Here is a 24,123-nt window from a genome sequence, read left to right as displayed (position 1 = left end):
AATCGTTGACAATCTTTGCCTTCTCGCGCTTTTTTGCTTCCTTCTGCATCTTTCTCTGTCAACCACACCAAATTTTCATTGCTGGAAACCAGCAAAATTTTGCTGATTTTTGGTGTGCTGTGTTTCCAGCAAACTGTTCAGCAAAATGAAATTTGCTGATTATTCAGTAATGCTCAATTGCATAAAAGTGACAGTTCGTTTGCTGCATGTTCAGTAAAACAAAATACAAATTGCTGGTTGTAAGCTATGATAATTTGCTGTACATTCAGCAAAGCATAAATCAATTTACTGGTTAACCAGTTAGTTCAAGGGAACCATGTTTCCCTCAGGCACCAGCTTCCATTCGCCCATCGGATCATAGCCAAATTACTGTTGAACTAGAGATGTATGATTATCATTTCAACCTTTAAGTTCATCTAGCCCAACAGTGACTTAGCTATGGTCCCATGTCCGCTATCAGGCGCTTAGAGATGATCCCGTACCAGCTGCACAGCGATTTGGCGCGTTTTACTAATGTCAGCTTGACGTAAAATATTGTGACATATCAATTCTTTCGCTGGATTCCAGCAAACATTCATTTACTGTTTTCTGTTCAGCAAATAGATTTGCTGTATTTTTGCGAATCACTGAATCGATTACTGGTTTTCAGTAAATTTATCAATGAAATACTGGTTTACAGTAAAAATAAAATTACTGAACGAAATTCAGTAAATTGTAGAACTGAATTACAGTAAACTTTTGAAAAAAATGCTGTGATTCAGTAAACAAGTGATTTGCTGATACACTTTCAGCAATTTAATTTGCTGAACCATAAAAAGAATTTTTGGTGTGTAGAGTTTTTGTCTTCTAGAAAAATGTCCTCAGGCAAAACTTCAAGCGGACTTTGAGAAGAAGAGCCTCAGAGTGACCAATGAAAAAAATGCACATGAAACTGTCTAGATGCATTATGCAAAATCGCGATCTGTTATTTCAAAACAATTTTTTTTTTCGAAAAACTTCGATCCTGGGACTTTAAAATTTTCGAGCTGGGGTCAATGTAATGTATAAGAAATTTTCTCATGGTCCGTAAAATAAATTCAACTGACACTTTGAATAAACAATTTGAAAAAAAAAATAATTTAGCTACTGTTTGTTTTTGATATAGAAAAAATCTGAGAACGACTTTAACTGAAACCAACAACCAGCTTTCCCCTATCCGGCAGAATCATGCCAGTTAGGTAAACATAAAAAAACAGGGTCTCATGTTGACATTTCCTCAGAAACTGATGAACAAATAAAGCGGCAGACATGAAGGAGGATGATTTTCCCGGCGTGAAGCCTAATTTCCCGGTTTTCCCGTATTTTTTTCCCGGTGATTTAAAATTCCCGGCTTTTTCCCGCTTTTCCCGTTTTTCCGGTAAAGTGGCTACCCTGAGTAAATGTATTTATCAAAAATTCAAAAAATGATCTCAGCTATTGTATCGATACTTCTGGTATCGATACTTTTTGACCGATATTTTGAGTATCTCGATACTTTTGGTTCTTCGGGTATCGATACTGAAGTATCGATACTCTCCGTCGTATCGCCCAATGCTACTATACACACTTCTCTTTTTGACCTGTATTCGGATGCGGCCAGCGCTGGTATTGCCTATTTAGTTAAGGTTAAGTAACCAGTTTAAGGTAACCAGTTTTTACAAGTTGAGGATGAATATTAGTCCCAAGCATCATCCGTTGGTTCCCTGTGTAATTACAGCTATCTGGCAACAACGGAGTAGCAACCGCGGGTGGTCATGCTCATGAATGACAACCTTCCATCCATCATATCGAAGAACTACGGAAACGGGATGATTGGCCAGAGTGGAACGTAGCCGCCGATGAAGAACTCAAATCTGTGGTCGAAAATGAGACTTGGTACCTTGTTGATCTCCCAATTGATCGGAAGCCTGTGGCTTGTAAGTGGGTATTCCGGCTTAAAACTAACCCGAATGGTACCGTTCACAAAAGGTAGATAAGGTTGGATTGGATTTAGATTTTATTTGGATTGGATGTGGGTTAGATTTTGATTATATTTGGATAGAATTTGAATCTGATATATTAGTTATTTGGACAGCCATTGGAAAATAATAAAACTCCACACTTCTCATCTAATCATTTAATTTTTCCACGATAAAGAAAAACATCAATTTCCCATCCTGATGAGTTGAAAAACTCTCCCCCTCTTTCCATCCCTTTTCCCCTCCTGCCCAACCCACATCGACACAAACAACAATTTATTACACTCCAAAACAGCCAAACCCAGCGGGGGGTACGCCACCATTCCAACCACCGACGCCACCCCCCGGAGCGTCCTCTCACATGGCCTCGTTCTTGATCGCCTTGCCAGCTTCCTTGAGCGGACAGCCACCCTGGTCGCTCGAACCATCGTAATCTCGCGTCCAGAACTGACGAATCTCCTGCCGGCGGTTCTTCATCAGACACTTGTACTCGGAAATGCGCATCTTCTTGCCATCGATGATGCAGGTTCGCTTCGGCCGCGGTCGGTACCGATAGTCCGGATGCTTCTCCATATGCTGCTTGGACAGTTTCGCTTGCTCCTCGTAGTAGGGTTGCTTTTCGAGGTTGGTCATCGCTTTCCATCGGGCTCCGAGAATTTTGGAAATGTTTGAATTGTGCATATCCGGACAGGCTTTTAGGATTTTGCGTCGTTCGTCCTTTGCCCAAACCATGAACGCGTTCATCGGTCGCTTGATGTGGTTTTTCTCGGCACCGGATCGCCGCGAGGAGTTCAGATCTGCGGGGTTAAGATCCATCGCAAGTTGGTTGGATTTATCTTTTTTGCTGCCTCCCGGTGGGAGGCCAGCATTCATTTGTTGTTGGTGTTGCTGCTGTTGTTGTTGGTGCTGTTGTTGTTGTTGTTGCTGCTGCTGACGCAGCAAATGGCGGTTCATGTTGTCCAGCATGGCACTGCTGTTGAATGGAACTGGGAGTCCGGGAGGGTTGACGGAACTTCCGTGGGCGTCCGGGTTTTTGATGAAAAATGGTTGCGGGAGGGAGAAATCGTTCATTAGCTGCTTATCATCTGGACTATGATGAGGACTAGGGGATTGATAGAGACTTAGTTTCGGTTTGAGGGCTTCCGGTTTGTAGTCGAAGAGACTCGGCTCCGGATCGAGTCGCTCTCGCTTCGGTTTGAGCAAATAACGTTCGGCATCTTTGTCCAGCATTCCGGATAATCCTCCGCTGTCCATCCGTTGGCTCAGTTCATCCGGATCGCAGTGATTGAACAACCCTCCGACCAGTTTACTGCCGTTGTTGAGCTCCCGGATTGGACTTTCGCGGTACTCACTTTTCCGCTTGCTTAAATTGATTGGAGCATCGTCCTTCAGGTATCTTTGGTCTTCCTTTTTCTCGTAATCCAGCTCGTAGGATGGCGTTGTCGGTCCGGATCGCAGATCCACTGGGGAAGACTTCCCAACCAGCAGCTGATCGTCGGAAAACCCGGGCGGACGTTTGCGGGAGTTCTTCCGAGTTGTCTGCTGGCGGTTCGCCTCCAACGGTTTGCTCGAGATGGCCTGGAATACATTGCGGTAGCGTTGGATGCAGTTATCGGCATCGATGGGTTCTTCGCCGGGGGTATCGCAATCACCGGAGGTTGAAGTGGAAGCCGTCGGTGTGACTGCAGGTTGCAGAACCGTAGCCGTAGTGACCGTTGCCGATGGGAGGGTTGCTGCTGCGATTGGTGATGCGGGTTGGGGCGTTCCGATCGTCGACGAGGAACCCGGCGGAATCAGCGACGATGGGTCCAGGTTTGATTTGGAATTGTTGTTGAATTTGTACTTTTTGTGTTCCGTCTGTTTGAAGACGAGGTTTTTGTTGGGGAGAAATAAACAAATCGATTGTTAAGCTAAAAATTTAAACAAGAGGAAGAGGAAATTCCATTTTTAATAGAAATATGCTTTACCGGAATCTATTACAGTAGGCAACCGGTTGATTGTTATAGCAAACAGTATCAAAAGTTTTTTTTATGGTTCTTATACAAATAAATTCGCTTGAAATATCCTTGCATGAAGTATTGCAATACATAAGTTATTTTCTGGAATAAATTTGTCAAACAATGAAGACAAAAAGGGAACAAAAAACAAAAAAATTTAACTTACTAAACAAAAATTAATGACAAATAATTTAAAATTGAAATTCACTGCTGTTTGAACCAATTTGATTTAAAACTTCAGCAAATGTGCTAAAGGGAAAATTAATTTTCTACTCCACATTGCAGAGTCGCATACGCATTCGAAAACACAAAACGCCACAAAATTTATCATGAAATCACCTAAGAGAAATATTTTACGCCTCGTCAATAGCAAATTTGATAGTATCACTTGTGCGCCCACGCACTCACAAAACACCTAGAAAAAAAATCTGTAAGGGTGAAGGGGAGGGGGCAAGCACGCACGTTTAATTGATTTTCAGCTGCAAAAGAGTAACAAAATAGAAAGAAACAAGCCGTCATAGAATTAGGATCTGCGAAGTAAGGAACTAGCTAGCAATAGTATCACATTATTCGCGGTATCACGCTCCGGCCAGAGCTGGTTCTTGCGCCACCATTGTTTTAATCCACTCTCAGCGGCCGGCGGCCGTGGGCGGCAGCCCCTGAGCGTCCTTACAAACTCCGCCTTCAGCAGCATCTCCCGCCAGATGGTGAAGTACATGATCAACCGGTTGATGTTCTTCTCCTTCTCGTACAGGGACTCTTTGAAGCTTCTGTGGAAGAATTTTACAAATTTTACCAACTGAAAAGAAAAACTCAATTTTCTAACCTTTTAATTAATTTAATATTCATATTATTTTGCGAGGTACTGCAGTTGAGGTCCTCCCCCTGGGGAGGCGGTCGATCCTCGTAGCTGTGCTGGTGGTTATTGTTGAGCAGAGTCGGTGGAATCTCGTTCGGGAAGTCCAGCAAACTCAGGTTGAGCCTCATCAGATTGATTTCGCGCTTACTCAGCTGCAGATTGCTGATGCGCTCATCCAACCGTGTTCGAAAGCCTTCGAACTGTTGACCCTTATTGTCAACGTTGTGATTGTTCATCATTGGTGAAGTTTCCTCTGTGTTTACCGGCGAACAGTTCTGGTTATTAGTGTTGACAAGGGGCGGCTGCGCCACCACAGCCGCCGGAGGCGGCGTGTATGTACTTTTATCTGAAAACCATAAAACATTAGAAACTGCAAAAAGTACAGAAGAATCCTGCCACCCTTACCATTAACATTATTATTCAAACTGTCAAAATTGTCCACAATCGACTTCAAATGGTTCAGGATGAGATTATTTACTTTACGAGGAGCCGCCTGGGGCGGCTGATGCTGTTGCTGCTGCTGCTGCTGGTGCTGTTGTTGTTGTTGTTGAGCGGCAAACGCCATCTCCTGTTGACTGTTGGAAATGTTCAAATTGTCCAGGTTCATAGCGAGCTGGAAGTTGTCGTGCTTGCCGATGGTAGGATCCGAGCCCTTCAGTATATAACTGGCTACATTCAGGAAGGGTAAATTGAACTGATGAAAATCGCCGTCCATCAGCAGTGGATGACCGCCCGGCATACCACTGAGGGCTCCGAATGGGTTGTGGTGATGGGGATGCAGTTGCTGGGGCTGCTGATGGTGGAGCGGGTTGTGGTGGCTCAGGATGTAATCGCTGTGTTCATTGTTCTTCACGAACTTTGGCTCCAGCTGGGCTTGCATCTTTTGCATTGACAGAAAGCTGGCATCGAAGGCGCAGTTCAGTTCCTTAACCGGGGAGGACTTGATAAGGTCCTCGTTTTTGAGCGCAATTTTCTTGAAATTGTTTTTCTCGATCTGAACTGCTGATGGTGAGCCAGCGTTCGATAGTTTATTTGGAGGTGATTTCCGTTTAGATGACATCTCGGCGAAGGCCGGTTTATTTTATGCTTACCTGTTGAGGGGTACGAGGAAGCGAGCAATGTAAGACGGTTGCAGCCACAAACTCTGGCGAGTTTGATAGGCAACACTAAGCATGTTTGTGACGATTGCAGAAGGAAAAAAGGAAAATTAGGAATGAATTTTGAATGACAACGAACGAAATGAGCAAAAAAATTTCAAATTTAGACATAACGACTCGGCGGCTACCCACAAATTAAAATTCTTGTGACTTTTGCAGTTTTCATCAGGTTTAGATGGTTTTAGCCCTAAAAGATTCAGTGACTTGTTTACTTTAAAACTGGTGTCAGGCATGCTGCGCATTGGTGTAACTAAGGGGGAGAGGGGGTTCTAAGAAGGCTATGCCCCCCTCTAGGATTTCTGTAGCCCTTTCTAGAGTTGATCATAACATTACTAATTTTGCTTCTCTAAATAATAACAATTTCTTTCGTCGACAACAATAAAACAGTTGTGAATCTACTTCTCCCTACGGTACCTCTCTATCTTTCCTCTGTCTTCATTGACGCGCGTTTTGATTTCATCAACAAACAGCTGTCAAAATACAAAAGCGGACATTATCTCAAACCGTTTGAAATTTCGTTCACCTGATTGCAATTAAAGGAATCGCCGATTCCGGTAAGTGATTTCAACTGTGGACTTCGGTTCAATCACCACAAAACAAATATTTTCCAGGAATGAAAAATAAATAAAAACAGTAGAGCAGATATTCGGTAGTTTATTTGTCGACTTCTTCCAACTGATCCCACGAGAAGTACAAAAAGTAAAAAACTCGCTATCCCGTTCTTGCATAAAAAATTAGCCTCCCCCGTAGGATTTTTCCTTAGTTACGCCAATGATGCTGCGAATGAATTTTCTCATTACTGGAAATTCAGTCTTCTGGGTGTTGAGATGGCAACCACTGCATCTAAGTTGCCCTGTTGTTATTGACTCTACTGTGCCCCCATTCTATTTTCCTCCACTGTAATGTTTTTTTTTGCGCTAATCGCCATCTTGTTTTTTTTTGCTTATAAAAGATAATAAACATACTATTGTCGTTTTTAGTTAAATCGCTTGTTTCATCGTATAATTCCTCCTGGACTATCCGAAAACCACTTTAGGTTATTGGCCCAGTTCGCATTGAAGTGTCGGAAATCGAATAAAGTGTCGCGATGGTGGAGGAAGTGCAAAACGATCGATATTGTGGCGCCAGCACTAAATTAAAGTTCGAAAGTCGGACTTCCGACTTCCGAACTTTCTTCCGACTTTACAAACACATAGAAAAACTGCGTGTTCACGGTGTTCACACAACATGAACTGCGGGAATGATTTCAATGTATTTGTTTTTGTAAGCCGAACTGACAGCGCAGTGGCGGCTGAGATGGTTGCAGTGTTGCGAGAACAACAAAAATAAACATCGGAAGTGAGCCTGACTGCCAGATCATCAGCGACGATTTGATCATTTTTATTTAAATGCACAATATCATGTGGCGTTGTTCGACGGGAGCATTTATTCGGCATGGAAGTTTCGTATGACGGTGCTGCTGGAAGAGCACGACTTGCTTAGCTGCATCGCATCGAACGGGAGGCAGTCGATATTGCTGAGATCCGTGAACAAATCGATGATAATGCGCAAGTGAAGAAGCAGAAAGAAGTCGCTCGTGAAAAACGGGTCTAGCAGGAGAGGAAGTGCAAATTCCTCCTCATATCAAGAATCCATGATTCCCAGCTGGAATATGTTCAGGAATAGAGTACTCCGAAACAAGTTTGGGACGCGTTGAAGAGAGTGTTTGCTAGAAAAAGTATTGCTAGTCGTATGAATATTCTGCGGCAAATTATTAATTTGCGGTTCAATGGAGGGCAGCTTCAAGAACACTTTTTACGGTTCGATAGACTTGTGCGGGAATATCGCAGTACCGGTGCGGAAATGGACAATCTTGACGCAGTGTGTCATTTGTTGTTGACATTTGAAAAGACGTTTACAACTGTTGTGACTGCACTTGAAACGATGCCAGAAGAGAATCTGAAGATCTGAAACAGATGAGAGCAGATTTTAAAATCGTTGACCATGGAAAGTGACGACGCAGCTTTTTCCGGGTCAAAATTTGGTGGAAAGCAGGTGAAGAAATTCAAGTACTTTCACTGTAAAAAGGAAGGCCATATGTTGGCCGAGTGTCCGGAAAAGAAGAAAAAGAACTTCGGTCATGTACGGCAGAAAACAAATGCGAATGTCGCGGAAACTTCAAATCTGAACGGTGTCAGTTTCGTTGGCGTTAGTGGTGGTATTGGATCACAAAAGGCGAGGTGGTTCATTGATTCGGGTGCATCCGACCACCTAGTGCGCGATCGGGAATTATTTCCTGATCTTCGTTTGTTAAAGAAGCCAAACGAACAATATCAACACTAATAGCCAGAACTGTTCGCCGGTAAACACAGATGAAACTTCACCAATGATGAACAATCACAACGTTGACGGCAAGAGTCAACAGTTTGAAGGCTTCCGAACCCGGCTGGATTAGCCCATCAGCAATCTGCAGCTGAGTAAGCGCGAAGTAGAGATCGCTGTGGCCAAAGATGGCGAATCGATTATCGCGAAACATTCTGGTACAGTGAAAGTGGTATCGGTAGTGAACGGGAATTCGATTGATTGCACTGTCAACGACGTGCTATATGTGCCACAATTACGGCAAATATATTAAATACCAATATAGTTCACTCACGTGAAATTATGAAGACAAATTGAAAATGACAGAGGCGTTAGTCACCTTTTCGGCCGCTAGGTGCGCCACTTCCGATTTTGTTCTACACGACATGCGAAAAAGAGTAACTTTTGACAATAATATTACTCTAATGGGTACACTGAAAAAAATGCACATTTTATTGTGAAGTGGACTCGGCCGAATATTTTATAATAATAAAGTTCGCCTATGTATGAGGCAATCCATGGGTGGTGTTTCACGGTTTGTACGTTTGTCGACCTCCGACAATATTTTGAGTTGTAAAATGGCGACTTCCGGTGACTAGAAAACTGCCGGAAATGACCAAATACCACCTAATATGGGTGTTTTTTTAACCAGAATGACGCTCAGAGGCCAGAAATTGTCTCTGAAAACCATTTTGAAATTCAAGATGGCGACTTCCGGTGTCTGAGAAACAGCGAGATATGACCAAATACCACCCAATATGGGTATTTCCAAAATCGTGATGATGCACTGTAACCACAAATCGACTTCAGACAACATTTTGAGTACTAAAATGGCGACTTTTGGTGACTGGAAAACTGCCGAAAATGACCCAAAAACAACCAAATATGGGTGTTTCTTTAAGCAGAATGATGCCAGAAATTGTCTCCAAATGCCATTTTGAAATCCAATATGGCGACTTCCAGTTCCTAAACAACAGTGGCAAAAGACCAAATAACACTCATTATGGGTATTTCAGTGATTGTTATGATGCATTGAAGCTACAAATCGACCTCAGATAACATTATGAATTGTGAAATGACGACATCCGGTGAATGGGAAACTGCCGAAAATGACCAAATACCACCCAATATGGGTATTTCTTGGTATTTTCTGTGGTCCCCGTGGTTCTGTGGTTAGCGATGTCGGTCGGCTAGCTCTTCCACACGGTTGTGATATCGGGTTCGATTTCCGATCGAGTCGAGGATCTTTTCGAGCTGGAAATTTTCTCGACTCAGCACTGGGGCACGGTGTATCGTTGTACTTATCCTACACATACAAAATGAGCCAAAACAATATCGATAACGAATTCTCTCAACTAATCTAGTTGATCGAGACCGCTATTAGCCCCAAGGCTAAGCGTGCGATATTGATGTATGGGTATTTCTTCAACCGGCCAATTTTCATCCAATATGAGATGCTTAGATACCAGAATGATACACAGGAGCTAGAATCGACCACAGACACCATTTTGAATTCTAAGATGGTGGCTTCCGGTTTCTGTAAAACAGCCGAAAATGACTAAATAACACCTATTATTGGTGTTTCTTAACCCAAAATGACGCTCAGGGGCCAGAAATTGTCTCCAAATGCCATTTTCCGGTTTCTGGATTTCCGGTGACTTCCGGTTTCTGGAAAATAGCCTAAAGGGACCAAATACCACCCAATATGAGTGTTTCTTTAACCAGAATGATGCATGGAGCTAAAAATTGACCTAAGACACCATTTTGAATTGTAAGATGGCGACTTCTGGGAAACAGCCGAATACTACTGCATATGAATATTTCCGTAATCGAAATAATGTATAGAAGCCAAGCATTGACCCTGAACACCATCTTGAATTCGAGGATGACCACTTTCAGTTTGTGGAAAACAACGAAAATAACTGAATACCACCCAATATGAGTGTTTTCGGAAAAGAGGTGATGTACTAAAGGCAAAAGTCGAGGATGTTGTCATTCCGATAAAACCAATAATTTCAAACGATATAAACAAATCGCAACAAATCAATGAATTAGGAATGTTGAAAATTATTAAATTAAACACAAAAATAGGCGGGACGAAGTTTGCCGGGCCAGATAGTAAATACTTAAATATGCTGGTTAAAGCAAAGCTGCAAGTGATGAATACGAAGATTAGAACTCGAGAGCAAAAAATTCGGAGGGATAAAAAAAACAAAAAAATACTTTCAAAACGAATAAAACTAAACATTAAATAATAGTTTTTGCATAACAGTTGTTATTACTAATTATGTTTGTGTTGTTGAATTTCCTTTATATATAATATAATAAAGCTTTTAAACCAATTACAACATTATATGTATCAATACTTAAATTGTTAAATTGATAGAACGTTCAAGTGTTATCTAAGCTAAAAGTTGCACAACAACCATATACGACTATTGACAACCATCGTGCGGTTTCTCCTTTTATCTTTTTCACGAGGTAATTGAAATATTCATTTAATTGTACACTTCGTGGCCTGATTATTGAGCTTGAGCTTGACGGCCGCACATTTCGTAGTTGCTTTCCGTGATGGATCTGAGCTAGTGAAGTTACACAGGGAACCACGTATATAGCAACTTGGGATTAGTTTACCATTTACACGTCGTGGCCTGATTATATGAATATTTCTTCTTCGTGCCTCGATAAGCTACATGTATTATATTATCAATATTTAACTCCCGGAATGGCGTTAGTTTTACATACAAACAATATACGCACGAAATCTGTAACATATTTTTTTCTGTGAAAGTATAAAATTGAGTTAACTAAATCTAAAATTGAGTAAATTCAGTTTCGTGTGTGAGAATGTCACCCGCTCACAGAAATTCAACAACAATGCACAGTGGTACAGTAAGGCAATGTAGGCGGACATGAGTTTTTCGATGCGATTTTGTGGTTTTAGAGTAATTTTTTTTTCTAAGAACTTGTTTCTTATATTTAGTCTATTTTTTATGTGCAAATGAAAATTAGGGTGGTCCTGAAATCGACTAAATAAAAAAACTAACTTTTTAATTTGCAGAATTAAATGTATGCATTCATCGGCACAGTGGTAGATCAACTAATTTTAAGCAACTTTCGGTATTTCTCCACAATATTTATACAATATTTGTTCTTTCAAATGATACCAAAAAATAGTATTTATGTTTGCCCTAAACGGAGACATCAGTATATCAAAAGGGCCAATTTTTAAAATAGAAATAGTGAAAACTCTTCATCTGTATAATATATCGACAATGTTTTTTCGTCAAAATTGGCGTATTTTTGATTAAAGTTACCGAAGAAACTTTGTTTTTAAATTTGAATTGAAAAAATAGAGTGAAAAGACTGTTTTTGGAAACCAAATTTCATGTCTACAAAAAAGTTTTTTACAAAGTTACACACTTAAATTTTTTTGCCGGATCTCGGTAATTTTTGCCGAGAACGGCACCACTGAGTGCTCGGTTAGAAAAAAAATGATAGCTGTCACATTTTTTCGAAAATCACGGTTCAACCTAACTGAAGTTTCGGCACAAAATATTAACGAGCCGAAATATCAGTTAGGTGAACCGAGATTCACGAAAAAATGTGACAGCTGTCATTATTTTTTTAACCGAGCACTCAGTGGTGCCGTTCTCGGCAATAAATTACCGAGACCCGGCAAAAAATTTTAAGTGTGTACTTAGAATTCGTTGGTCTACAAGTTTGCCAAAGAATGTTTACAATTATTTATGCAAATAAAAACAAGTTAATTTGTTTTTATTTCGTTGATTTTAGGACCACCCTAATTTTCATTCGCACATAAATAGAAGACTATGTATAAGAAACAACTTTTTACAAAAACTATGGCTTTAAACCGCAAACCAAAATCGCAACGAAAAGCTTATGTCCGCCTAAATTGCCTTACTGTACCACTGTGCAATGAGTTTAGTTACCTTTTTCACCACAAGAGGGGGTGTTCCATGTCTGTCTTCACGGGAATATATGGGAAATTCGAGAGTGAACTATATTGTTATTTTAAGATATTTGATTACGGTGTAATTTGTTTTCGGTACTGAAAGTGGAAATAGCTGGTATGCGGATATTCGAAGCCGGTAAAGCAAACGTTTTCTGCCGTTTTAAATTGGTAGCTTGTGGTGTGCGCCGGGGCAAACTTTATGAGCTTGATTTTTACGCAATGATGAAAAGTAAGTTTGAGACTTCGTTACTTTCGTGCGGCCGAATTTCAGAAGCTGTGGCATCGTCGGCTTGGCCACATAAGTGAGAAGAATCTGAAGGCTCTTAGTCGAAACGAATCAGTAGTAGGTTTGAATCTGGACTCGGACGAGAGCAGTGAAATGGTCGTTTGTGAACCCTGTGTCGAAGGGAAACAAACAAGGCAACCGTTTTCGTCGCCCAGTGAAAAACGTTCGTCGCGTGTTCTCGAGTTAGTGCACTCGGACGTGTGTGGCCCTGTAACACCGGAGGGACTGTATAGTTCGAAATACTTCGTGACCTTCATCGACGATTGGAGCCACTTTACCGCTGTGTACTTGATGGAGTCGAAGGATGAGGTATTGGAGTGTTTCACGGCATGCGAAGCTATGGTGACGGCCAAGCATGAGAGGAGAATTTCACACTTGAGAAGCGACAATGGCGGTGGATAATGTGGTAAACGTTTCAAAGAGTTCTGTAGGTTTAAAGGGATTCAACAATAATTCACGGTGCCTTATACTCCGGAGCAGAATGGCGTTAGCGAACGCATGAACCGGACTCTCGTTGGGGAGGCAAGAGCAATGCTTTAAGATTCGAAGATCAACAAGGTTTTCTGAGGTCAGGCGATCCAGACGGCTGCGTATCTGGTCAATAGAAGCCCAACTAGTGCGCTGGATGCCAAAACGACTCCGTTAGAACTGTGGGAGTCACGTAAGCCGAATATTGCGAAACTTCGAGTGCACGGTTGTCGAGTGTTTACTCACATCCCGAAAGAGCTGCGAAAGAAATTGGATCCGAAGCCGTGGCAAGGCATTTTCTTGGGGTATTCTCCAAAAGGCTATCGCGTATGGGACCCGAAGAAGTAAGCAATGGTTGTGGCTCGTGACGTGGTTTTTGCAGAAACCGAAGCACCAGCGAAGGTGGTCGAAAGGGAGAATCCTGAGAGCCAATTCTTGCTTGTACCTGTAGATACCGAGGATTTGGAAGATCGAAACTCAGAACCGGATGAGGATCTGGAAGATGGAAACGCTGAACCGAATGAGGATGAATCGGAAGACGAAAATGGAAGCATCTTGGAAGATTCGACTGGAACAGATACCGATGCGGAGGCAATACCAAAGCCGGAGGTAGAAGCAGAGCCGGGAGATGAATCGGATCTCTCTGGTGGAATTCGGTTGTTACGATTTCGAATTTGCCGGGTTTGCGTTAAGTGCTTTGAACTATATCGATAATATTTCAAGCACAGTTGCTGATCTGCGTAAGCGTGAAGATTGGAGTCGCTGGAAAGAAGCGATCGAAGATGAGATGGATTCGCTAATACGGAACAACACCTGGAAGCTGACGCGTCTTCCTGAAGGCCGAACGGCGATTTCCTACAAATGGATTTTTCGTGTGAAGCATGGATGCGGCGAAGCTGGTGACCGATACAAAGCAAGACTTGTGGCAAGAGGTTCCAGCCAGAAGAGAGAGTTCGACTATTCCGAGACATATTCTCCAGTGGCGAAGTTCGATACTCTTCGTGTTGTTTTGGCTTTGGTGAATAAGGAGCGCATGCATCTACACCAGATGGATGTGAAGACTGCGTTCTTAAACGGAGAACTCAATGAAGAGATATATATGGCTCAACCAGGTGGGTTTGAGCAGGGAAACGGACTCGTGTGCCGTCTAAATCGTTCCTTGTATGGTTTGAAACAGGCGTCTCGCGCTTGGAATGATCGATTCCATAACTTCATCGTGAAATTGGGTTTCGTGCGCAGTGAGAACGATCAATGCTTATACGTGCAAGGCGAAGGGGAGAGCAAAGTCATCGTTGTGCTCTATGTTGATGACATCTTGTTGGCTAGCTCGTCTTTGAAAGTTTTGGAAACCGTGAAGCAAAGTTTTTCAAAGGAATTTGAGATGATGGATATAGGAGAGGTGAAGCAGTTCTTGGGTATAACTGTGGAACGAGATTCCCCGTACGGAATCATGCGAATTCACCAACGAAGTTATTTCGAAAGCTTGCTGCATCGCTTTGAGATTATTGATTGCAAACCAATAATCACGCCCTTGGAGAATCGGTTGAGGCTAACGCGGGGAATTGAGGAGCAGAGGAAGTCGAAGCCATATCGCGAGCTTGCTGGCTGCTTTATGTACGCGTCGTTGACCACGAGACCGGATCTTTCGGCAGCTGTTTACAATTTTAGTCAGTTCCAGTCCTGTCCAAACGAAAATCATTGGGTTCATCTCAAGAGGATGCTAAGATACATCAAGGAGACTCTAGATGTTGGACTGGTCTTCCGTAATGACGAACGGGCATCCGTATTGGAAGCGTACTCAGACGCAGACTGGGCTAACGATTTGATTGATCGTCGCTCTGTAACTGGATGCATCTTCAAGCTTTTCGGCTGTACTGTGAGCTGGATAACACGAAAGCAGCGGACAGTGTCATTATCGTCGACTGAGGCCGAATTATCGGCTTTATGCACTGCTGCTTGCCATACGCTGTGGATGATACGCTTGCTTCGGGATCTTGGACAGAAGGTGGATGATCCGATAATGGTGCATGAGGACAACCAGTCTACTATTCGGATTGCGCAAGACACCAAGTATCATTTTTTGAAGGAGCTACTACAGAAGGGTGTACTGAAGATTGAATTCGTTGGAACATCGGGGCAACAGGCTGATATCATGACGAATTCCTCCTGGACTATCCGAAAACCACTTTACTGGGGATATGTTCAGAAACTGAGGGATTTTATTAGTATTTCAACATAATCTTGCTTTAACGTTTACAGAATTGCTTCAACGGGCCATTTATATGATTTTGGATATCATCTCAATTCCGCCAATTTCGGCCAATTTTGGTTAACTTTCAAATACCGGAAGACGCTATTTTGGAATCCAAAATGGCGTCATGGATCGCTTTTTGGTATTGGATGGTATTCGACCTTGTATTGTTTAATTACTTCAATGGCCATAAGAAACCCCGACGGAATCTGTTCTCGAAGGACCAATTCGAGGGCATATCACCCAAAACCATAAAAATGGCCTGTGGAAGTAATTTGATAAACTTTGAACCAGGAAATTTTGCTTAAATATTCATAAAATTACTTCTTCCGGAGTACCGCCAACGCTGATTTCGAAGCAGATGAGCTACTGAAACTTTCAGTGCTAAACCTATCGAAATCGAATGAAAATTAAAAAGAAAAATTGCAAGAATAGGACACCGCTGCAAGTTTCTTCTTATAAACCACACCAGTGAGCGCAACTGTTCGTATATTACCACTCATTAAAGAATTGTAGTAACTATCGACTTTGTTTTCACATCAGAACTAGATGTCGTCGCTTGGCTATGAACATTAGAGTGATTCATCGTCACATGGAAATGTTAAAACTGTATAGCAAAGAGCCAGAGCAAAATTTCATTGATTCTGTTTGAGGTCTCAACAATCCTAAACTCATCGGTAGCCGATTACTAGTGAAGTGACTCCGCTTTAGACCACACGGCTCTCGTCCTAACTTTGAGCTGTTGTCAAAATCTTCTACTAGGGACGTTACGATACTTGTATCACAGACTAACAGACATAGCACGTCGAACAAATTTTCAATAAAACTAGCTGACCCGGCAAACTTCGTTCGGCCATTTTTGTGTTTAATTTAATAATTTAAAACTTTCCAAATTCATTGATTCCTTGCGATTTGTTTATAGTCTGCAAATACACGACGAATCGGCCATATAATATGATCAAAGCCAAAAGGCAAATCGTTTGAAATGATTGGGTTTTTCGAAACGACTTTTGGCTTCTGTACTTCACCTCTAATCTGAAAATATCTATATTGAGTGATAATCGATTATTTTCAGCTTTTATTCTGGCATCAATCTAATTAATTTTGTTGTTTTCCAGAAGCTGAAAGTGGTTATCTTTGAATTCAAGATAGTGTCCAGGGTCAATGCTTGGCTTCTATGCATCATCTGGATTACGGAAATATCCATATTAAGTAATATTCAATCTTTTTCGGAGGTTTTTTCGAAACCGGTAGTCGCCATCTTGGATGTCAGAATGGCATTTGGAGACAGTTTCTGGCCCCTGAGCGTCATTCTGGTTTTGGTCATTTTTGGCTGTTTTCCAGGAACCATCTTACAATTCATAATGGTGTTTGTGATAAATTTTTAGCTTGTGGAGTCATCTTTAATTTCAAAACGGCATTTAGAGAAAATTTCTGGTCTTTGAGTGTCATTCTGGTTGAAGAAACACCCATATTGGGTGGTATCTGGACATTTTCGGCTGTTTTCCAGACACCGGAAGTCGCCATCTTAGAATTCAAAATGTTGTCTGAGGTCGACTTGTGGCTTCAGTGCACCATTACGATTCCGGAAATACCCATTTTAGAAACCGGAACCTTGTTGAAATATCTGTTAAGCTTCTATGGGAGACCTGCCTCCCCTTCCGGAGTACGGAGGAGTATCAAACCAACATAGAAATTTGTAGGAAACCCCACCCTTCCAGAAGATGGACGGACATATTTGTTATCCCTAAAAATATTCACCTGTCAAATTTGGTTCCATTTATTTGGTTAGTTCTCGGGGTGTGCAGAAATTTGTGTCTAATTTGTGTGTAACCCCTTCCTTCCAGAAGAGGGAGGGGTCTCGAACTACCTTAGTCACCTCTCTCGGCCCCTAAAACCGGTATATACAAAATTTCCCACCGATCGGTTCATTAGTTTCCAAGCTTATATGAATCAGACAGACAGACAGAGCTGCATTTTAATATGCTAAGATTGTTCAACCGATCACAGTGACAGTAGCCAGCAGTCCTAAATTTATCGGTAGCCGATTATTAGTAACTCCGCTTTCGACCACACGGCTCTCGTCCAAGCTTACAGGCTTAGTTGTGTATCCTTATAAAATCGATTTGTTTTCAACCAAAAAACCAGCTGATATTCAATTTCGAAAAATATTTCACTTATGAATACTAATTCATTAGTGTTACCTGTTTTCTCATACTTTGTTTTAGCGGAAAAAAAGATGATATAAATCTAAAATCGGCGTGCCACTCGATGACGATTTCATCGATCAGAGAAATAACGATTAAGCGCGAACACGACAGCAGATGGTGCTAGTGTTACTAACGTAAAGTACTGGAATCATCCAAACCATGATTTTATTGAAAATTTGTTCGACGGGTTATGTCTGCTAGTCTGTGCTAGCTTCATCTAACAGTGGCAGGTTTCTGAACTAAAGTCGGTAAATACTTGAAAGTCTGATTCGGTTTACTGTATATGATATATGATGACAATTTTAATCTGATGTCAGAAAACACTTCACAAACTTGCAGAATATTTCACTGAATTTATTGTGGCGCCAGCACTAAATTAAAGTTCGAAAGTCGGACTTCCGACTTCCGAACTTTCTTCCGACTTTACAAACACATAGAATAACTGCGTGTTTACGGTGTTCACACAACATGAACTGCGGGAATGATTTCAATGTATTTGTTTTTGTAAGCCGAACTGACAGCGCAGTGGCGGCTGAGATGGTTGCAGTGTTGCGAGAACAACAAAAATAAACATCAGAAGTGAGCCTGACTGCCAGATCATCAGCGACGATTTGATCATTTTTATTTAAATGCACAATATCAGCTGTTGAGTTCTCGGCAATCAGTTAAAAGAATGTTGAGAGTTGATGTTGCAATTTTTGTTTTATACATATGCTAAATTGTAATTTTAAAGCTGAATTAATTTTTTATAGTAACATGAGCAGGATTTTGAAACGAATCTTTTTGATTTTTGTGTAGTTTTTCAAGGAAAATCGTACAGTACCTCAAGCTAAACTTTATGCAATACAGTTCGCGTCAATTGCGCATATAGTTGATCAGGTTTTGAGATAAAAACTGATTTCTCTCCGCCGGTATTGATTTAATTATAAGAAAATTGCATGTTTACCCGAATATCTAGAAATAAATGAATAAAATGGTAAAAGGGGTTCTGCTTAAAATTCAGAGCTAGCGGAAATATTCCGGTTGCATCCGATTTATAATAATAATAATGATAATAAAAAATTAGGCAGGCGGAATATGTGACATTTGTCTTGGCACCTTGGAATTCATGTTGATATTGAAATAATTTATTCAAAGGATTATATAAATAATATATAGAGCATCGTCTTGGTGTTAAAAACAGTAGACAGTTATAAAATCGAAAATTCAAAAATTTCCAGGGCGCATGTAGTAGAATTTTATGATGATGTCAGTAAAAAAAATTTTATCTAACTTCCTATAACCATTTTCAGTTAAAAATGCCGAAAAAAAAATTTCATGAAAAAAATAAATGAAATAAAAAGATAAAACATGTAGAAAGTTAGATTTTCTAAAATCTTGCAGTTGTTATCCTTCAGTAGTTTCTTTTGAGGTTGAATAGAGGGCAAATATTAATTGATTGAAATTATTTTCTTAAACTTTGTAGAAAATTGGATTTTAGAAGAAACCCGTATTCAGACTTTTAACTCTATAGTGCCCAAGTCCGAATTTCGACGAGCCACCGTAGAATCACTATAATTTTTAACACTCTAGTTCCCAAGCCCTTCGACGGCCTTGGGCACTAGAGGGTTAAAAATTATAACTTGAAATCTACTTATTCCATTCAAATAAAAAAAAGTTGTGGGAAATCGAATGTACATATTTTCAAAAAAAGGATGAACTAGGTAAATTTGTGCAATTCTAATTGAAATATTTATAATTTTTCACCAAAACTGACTCCAGAAATTCGAGTTCCAATCTGAAGAGTAAATTCGAAAAATCATGGGCCCTATTACAGAAGCCGAGTAGATTCAACTCGACCGCGTATTTCGAATGAGACGAGTTGCCCATCAAACCTTCTGTAATACGGCCCTATAACATCTCGACAAAAACGTTTTGCAACAAAAAACGAACGAACAATTTGCTCAAATAATTTTCCCGCGTTTCATCCACCCCCCGAGTCCGGAGCCGAACCAAAATTCTGAAGGCAACAGCCATTGTATTCTCCGAATAGCGTGGCTGCTGCCGCTTGTGGAGCTACTCCGGAGGACGAGGGTGGAGAAAATCGATACTAGACCAGGACCAGAGCATTTCAATTGTTTGCGCATCCGCCATTGTTTCGGGAAAAGTGCTACACCTAGGGCTAGAAGAGAGGAAAGGGGATAAAATCAATGAATCGTCACAAATATGCACCCATCTTCTTCCTTTCGGAGGAGATTTCGTGCTCGCTTAATAAATCAGTAGAGCCGGTATTTATAGCAAAAAGCGTCATAGAATATGGTTTAGTTTTTTCGAAATCTGTAAAATGCCGAAACGTACATCGAATTGACAGTATCAGTTTGTTTTAATTCAAAACTACAGGTTATTTGTTAGTTTATATTTCCAGAATTGCAACTATATTTCTTTCTTTTCTGCAGTTCTGCGGGCGGCCGAATTTACAGTTACCAATCAGGTCGAATATTATCCGGCCGCTTGGGAAGAAACAAATAAACAAAGCTAGAATATTTTTTTTAAGTAATTTCTTAGCACAACCAGCACCAATGGCTTCCACTCTATGCTCTCTCCACTAGAGGTGGAAGAGGGGGAAACACCCGCCAGCGAAGGGAAAGGAAGAAAATTTTCACCACTAAAATGCACTATCTAAATTGGAAGGAGCTTCATTTTTTTCCTGCTTCGAATTGCTAAATTCCACTAAACTCGCCTCGAAATCCACTGTTTGATATGCACTTTTATACCGCTAGACCTTTCGAAGGCCGATCGCACTACTTTACGTCTGACTCAGGGACACTGGCAGCCAGCTTGCACCTGCTATTCCGACGGAGAAAACTGGTTCCGTGGTGCTTCTGCTGGAGAAAAATTTCACTATGAAGAGCGCTTCTCGGTTGCTACGCTTTTGTCTCTTACTTTCTTTCCTCCTGGTGCTGCCTTCGTCTCGGGTGGAAGGTACGTGAAATGCGCCCCCACTCGCCGTTCGCTGTCATCGTCGTCGATTGAGCATGTGCGTTACACATGCGCAGGGTGAGCCCCCCGGCTCTGCCTGCATGTAGGCAGCACATTTGCAGCTCGCCTTTGCACCAGGTAAGTCCGTTCCGGTTGATTTGGGCGGGAAAATTTAAGTGAAATGTGATTTTGAAAACATTTTAAACATGTTACACCGTCTAATGACTGCAAATGGTGAAAATGACAGTAAAAAATAGTTTGGGGTTGTAAAAGTGTGGAAAATGATGAATTTTGGAAGAAAATCAATTTTTGTGCAGTGACCTGTGAATAATTTGAAAATTTTCATGCTGTTTGTCTGCACTTTTAATTAATATGGGATTTTTATTGCGTTCCGCAGCAAAAATGCAAATCCAGAGCAACATTCAGAGTGTCAATTCGATCTTCGGCTGCAACGCATCCGGCCACAGCGGCATCAACCAGCTGGGTGGGGTCTACGTGAACGGAAGGCCCTTGCCGGACTCGACGCGCCAAAAAATCGTCGAGTTGGCCCATTCGGGTGCTCGACCATGCGACATTTCCCGTATTCTACAAGTATCCAACGGGTGCGTCAGTAAGATCTTGGGTCGCTACTACGAGACGGGTTCGATCAAGCCGCGCGCCATCGGCGGCAGCAAACCCCGAGTGGCAACGGCTGCCGTTGTCGCTAAAATCTCCGACTACAAGGCCGAATGTCCCAGTATCTTTGCGTGGGAGATTCGGGACCGGCTGCTGTCGGAAGGAGTTTGCAATAATGATAATATTCCCAGCGTAAGCTCCACTCTTGTGTTTCAGAAAAACTGAATTTAATAATAAAATTCCATTAGGTTTCATCGATCAATCGAGTCCTGCGTAACCTGGCCTCCAACAAGGAGACATCATCCCAAAGCAATGATACGGTTTATGAGAAGATCAAGCTGTTCAACAACACCAGCAGCCACTGGACCTGGTGCCAGAACATTGGCGGCGGCCAGTTTAACTTTTCATCCCATCCGATTTCGCATCTGTCGCTGAAGAGCTCGGCAGATCCCCAGCAGCAGTCAAAGCCTGGTAAGCTCAAAGCCTTTCCCAATTTCAAAACCTAGAAATCGAACCCAACCCCAACCAAAGACCCCTTCAAATTCGACATTTCTCACACCCAGTTAATTGCTGTTTAGAGGAAATGAGCGACAAATACTCCTCGGAGGACGACGAAGACTCGGAGCTGCGGCTAAAGTTGAAGCGTAAACTGCAGCGCAACCGGACTTCTTTTACCAACGAGCAAATCGAGAATTTAGAAAGAGGTAACTAAGCCAATTTCCGGCTCTGCAACCGGACGAACGTGACATCATTTGGTCCGAAATCAGAGATGTTCTAACTTGTGGTTCTTTTCCACCAAGCAGAATTCGAGCGGACTCACTATCCGGATGTTTTCGCCCGGGAGCGTCTCTCCGAGCGGATTCAGCTGCCGGAGGCGAGAATACAGGTAATGCAGGGTTTTTCAGGTGAGCCAGTGTCCGTCTCGGTGTGGTAAGTATTATTCCGGGACGTGGCTCTTGCCTGGCAGGTAACTTTGTTTTCTTGTGGATTTCAATTTTTTTAAATGGCAAACTAGCAACACTGTTATATGAGGCTTTGGAAGCCGCGGAGAGTATGTATTTGTTTAGGTGCTGAACGAGAGGACTGCTTCAGCCCAGCATGTTTCATTGAAGTAGGTAATTTGAAGAGGTAATTACAAGATAGAAATAAACTTTTGAAAAACTGGACTTAAGAAATCTTTTGAACTGTCTCCCGAAATTCTGTTCCAGTCTTCTTTCGATGGTCTTCCCAAATGAGAAGTTTCAAAAGAAATAATTTTGTTCTTTAAAACGGTTTTCTGAAAACAAAGTTCTGATTTATCGAAGAGAAAATCTAAAAAAAAATCCCAAAACCCAATAACTTGCGGAAAGTTGACGTTGATGGAAAAACTTAAGCAATACAAAGTAGTGGATTTTATTTTATACGAGCTGTAGATCGTAGGATTTAATAATGCTAAATGTTCCAGGAATTTGTAAACTATGTATCGCTTTTACGATCTTCGATTACAACTATGACAACTCATAAAAGTTAAAGAAACTCGAACAGCAATCCACGGTTAGGATATAGTCTTGGTCTTTACCTTCAAGTGGGATAAATCTGAGGCTGATCCTCTTGAATATTGACTATTTTCACATAGGCTTCCTGCGAAGTAAAAAAAACTTACTTTTTTATTTGTAGGATTGATTACAAACATTCAAAGTTGTGGATCAAATAATTTTAAGTAACTTCGTAGCAAAATTTTTCTTGTATCTATTAAATTGACCGATTTAGAGCAATTTTACGTAACTGGCTCAGGTTTGGTCCCAAAAACAGTTTTTTTGCTCCTTTTTTGAGTTAAATTTAATAACAAAGCAGTTTTTGGATGAATTTAAGAGTTTAAAAAGACGCAACTTAAGACGGAAAAACATTGTCGATATACTGGACAGGTGATGAGTTATTACTACTTTTACTATAACGTTTCTATTTTGAAAGCAGGTCTTTTTCAAATATTGATATCTCCCAAACGGAGACAAACATGAAAAATATCTTTCGGCATCATTTGAAAGAACGAATATTGAACTTTATTGGGAGAAATCATTTAAAATTGTGAACTTTTCATCCATTTTTTTAAAAAAATTATGCTTCACACACAGTATAGTTTTTCGCTATGGTTTTTAGAATATCCGGAATACTTCGTGATAAGAGCGAATCAAATAGAGATTTTACCGGAAACGTACAAAGTGAGCTACTATTTACCTTCAAACTTCGAGAAAATATTGTATTTCTTTTCAAACTATTAAAAAATTTGATATTTTTTGTTGTTTACGTTAGAGAAGGGTGTCCATGTTAATCAAAAAGTCGGAACCGAAGTTGTCAACAAACATGAAAATCAAAAGGCGTATTCCGATACAATAACATAAACACGGTGTATCGTAAAGGGTGATACTGTCGAGCAAATGAAAATAAGGCGCAAAGTAAAGGGCGAAACAATAAATACTCGAAAATGAAATGAAATTCAAGTTTAAGGTGTAACATGTATAAAGTTAGAGTAATTTTGCTTTTATTAGCATATTTGTTTGGCATATTCGTTTGTTGTCATTGTTAGTATCACCCTAAACACGAACTAGTCCGGATATATCCGCCGAGTAGAATCTGTTTTGAATTATTAAAACATGAGACGGTTTTTCGAAAACGTCTTCTCGATATTCAACAGCAATCAGATGATCATTATCATCAAAATTTTCAAAAAAATTCTATCGTCGTCTTCCGTTTTTAAATCACGAATTAAAACTGCTCGGAATCGCTACAATTGCAGTTCGTCCATATACCAACTTGCTCAGAAAATTACACTCTTCTACCTAATATATAAAAATCAGGAATCCATGAGAAGCTAATGAACTCAATTTCCAAAACTTTCAGTATCGCTGCAAGAGCTTGTACAGGTCAAAATGATGTTGACCTTTGATACTTCCGTAAGAGCGTGTACCCAACATAAAAACTCTAAAAACTGCTCACCACTCTCGCACCATATCGTACACATAAATCCGTTTAATAGATCATTGCACACAAAAA

At 41.0% G+C, this 24,123-nt stretch overlaps 2 protein-coding genes and 1 long non-coding RNA gene across 8 annotated transcripts; 2 read left to right on the top strand and 1 right to left on the bottom strand.

Annotated features, from left to right (window-relative positions):
- Positions 1 to 1,552: 1,552 nt before the first annotated feature.
- LOC129726641 (uncharacterized) lies at positions 1,553 to 2,130 on the top strand. Its single transcript, XR_008728376.1, has 2 exons — positions 1,553 to 1,662; positions 1,736 to 2,130. It is a non-coding gene; the product is annotated as an uncharacterized LOC129726641 (long non-coding RNA).
- On the bottom strand, positions 2,120 to 20,442 carry LOC129726611 (uncharacterized). 3 transcript variants are annotated; one of them, XM_055683534.1, is made up of 5 exons: positions 20,240 to 20,442; positions 5,238 to 5,998; positions 4,800 to 5,178; positions 4,539 to 4,743; positions 2,120 to 3,833 (listed from the first exon to the last, which is right to left on the bottom strand). In XM_055683534.1, exons 2-5 carry the CDS (start codon positions 5,890 to 5,892, stop codon positions 2,334 to 2,336), a joined length of 2,739 nt encoding a protein of 912 aa, XP_055539509.1. In that variant the 5' UTR covers positions 5,893 to 5,998; positions 20,240 to 20,442; the 3' UTR covers positions 2,120 to 2,333. The 3 variants fall into 3 exon arrangements, with proteins under 3 accessions (XP_055539509.1, XP_055539501.1, XP_055539516.1); XM_055683526.1 differs by having other exon boundaries at positions 5,238 to 5,923; XM_055683541.1 differs by lacking the exon at positions 20,240 to 20,442 and having other exon boundaries at positions 4,647 to 4,743; positions 5,238 to 5,923.
- A 23-nt stretch (positions 20,443 to 20,465) lies between these two features.
- On the top strand, positions 20,466 to 22,259 carry LOC129726626 (paired box protein Pax-6). 4 transcript variants are annotated; one of them, XM_055683558.1, is made up of 5 exons: positions 20,466 to 20,616; positions 20,876 to 21,285; positions 21,342 to 21,564; positions 21,657 to 21,797; positions 21,894 to 22,259. In XM_055683558.1, the coding sequence occupies exons 2-5, from the start codon at positions 20,881 to 20,883 to the stop codon at positions 22,025 to 22,027; spliced, it is 903 nt and encodes a 300-aa protein (XP_055539533.1). In that variant the 5' UTR covers positions 20,466 to 20,616; positions 20,876 to 20,880; the 3' UTR covers positions 22,028 to 22,259. The 4 variants fall into 4 exon arrangements, with proteins under 4 accessions (XP_055539533.1, XP_055539550.1, XP_055539543.1 ...); XM_055683575.1 differs by having other exon boundaries at positions 20,468 to 20,616; positions 21,672 to 21,797; XM_055683568.1 differs by having other exon boundaries at positions 20,468 to 20,616; positions 21,897 to 22,259.
- The last annotated feature ends 1,864 nt before the right edge of the window (positions 22,260 to 24,123 follow it).

This window comes from Wyeomyia smithii, chromosome 1, assembly GCF_029784165.1.
Source record: "Wyeomyia smithii strain HCP4-BCI-WySm-NY-G18 chromosome 1, ASM2978416v1, whole genome shotgun sequence".
Lineage (NCBI taxonomy): Eukaryota > Metazoa > Arthropoda > Insecta > Diptera > Culicidae > Wyeomyia > Wyeomyia smithii.
The sequence above is the reverse complement of the archived record's forward strand: the minus strand, read 5'-3'. Positions and strand labels throughout refer to the sequence as shown.

Excerpts from the sequence above, each read along its gene's own strand:
- LOC129726611 (XM_055683534.1), bottom strand. The coding sequence starts at position 5,892 with ATGTCATCTAAACGGAAATCACCTCCAAATAAACTATCGAACGCTGGC. Across the intron at positions 5,179-5,237 it reads TTTGAATAATAATGTTAATG|ATAAAAGTACATACACGCCG; the intron begins GTAAGGGTGGCA and ends TATGGTTTTCAG. Across the intron at positions 3,834-4,538 it reads AGCGTGATACCGCGAATAAT|ACGGAACACAAAAAGTACAA; the intron begins GTGATACTATTG and ends GTCTTCAAACAG.
- LOC129726626 (XM_055683558.1), top strand. The coding sequence starts at position 20,881 with ATGCAAATCCAGAGCAACATTCAGAGTGTCAATTCGATCTTCGGCTGC. Across the intron at positions 21,286-21,341 it reads ATAATGATAATATTCCCAGC|GTTTCATCGATCAATCGAGT; the intron begins GTAAGCTCCACT and ends AAATTCCATTAG. Across the intron at positions 21,565-21,656 it reads CCAGCAGCAGTCAAAGCCTG|TTAATTGCTGTTTAGAGGAA; the intron begins GTAAGCTCAAAG and ends TCTCACACCCAG.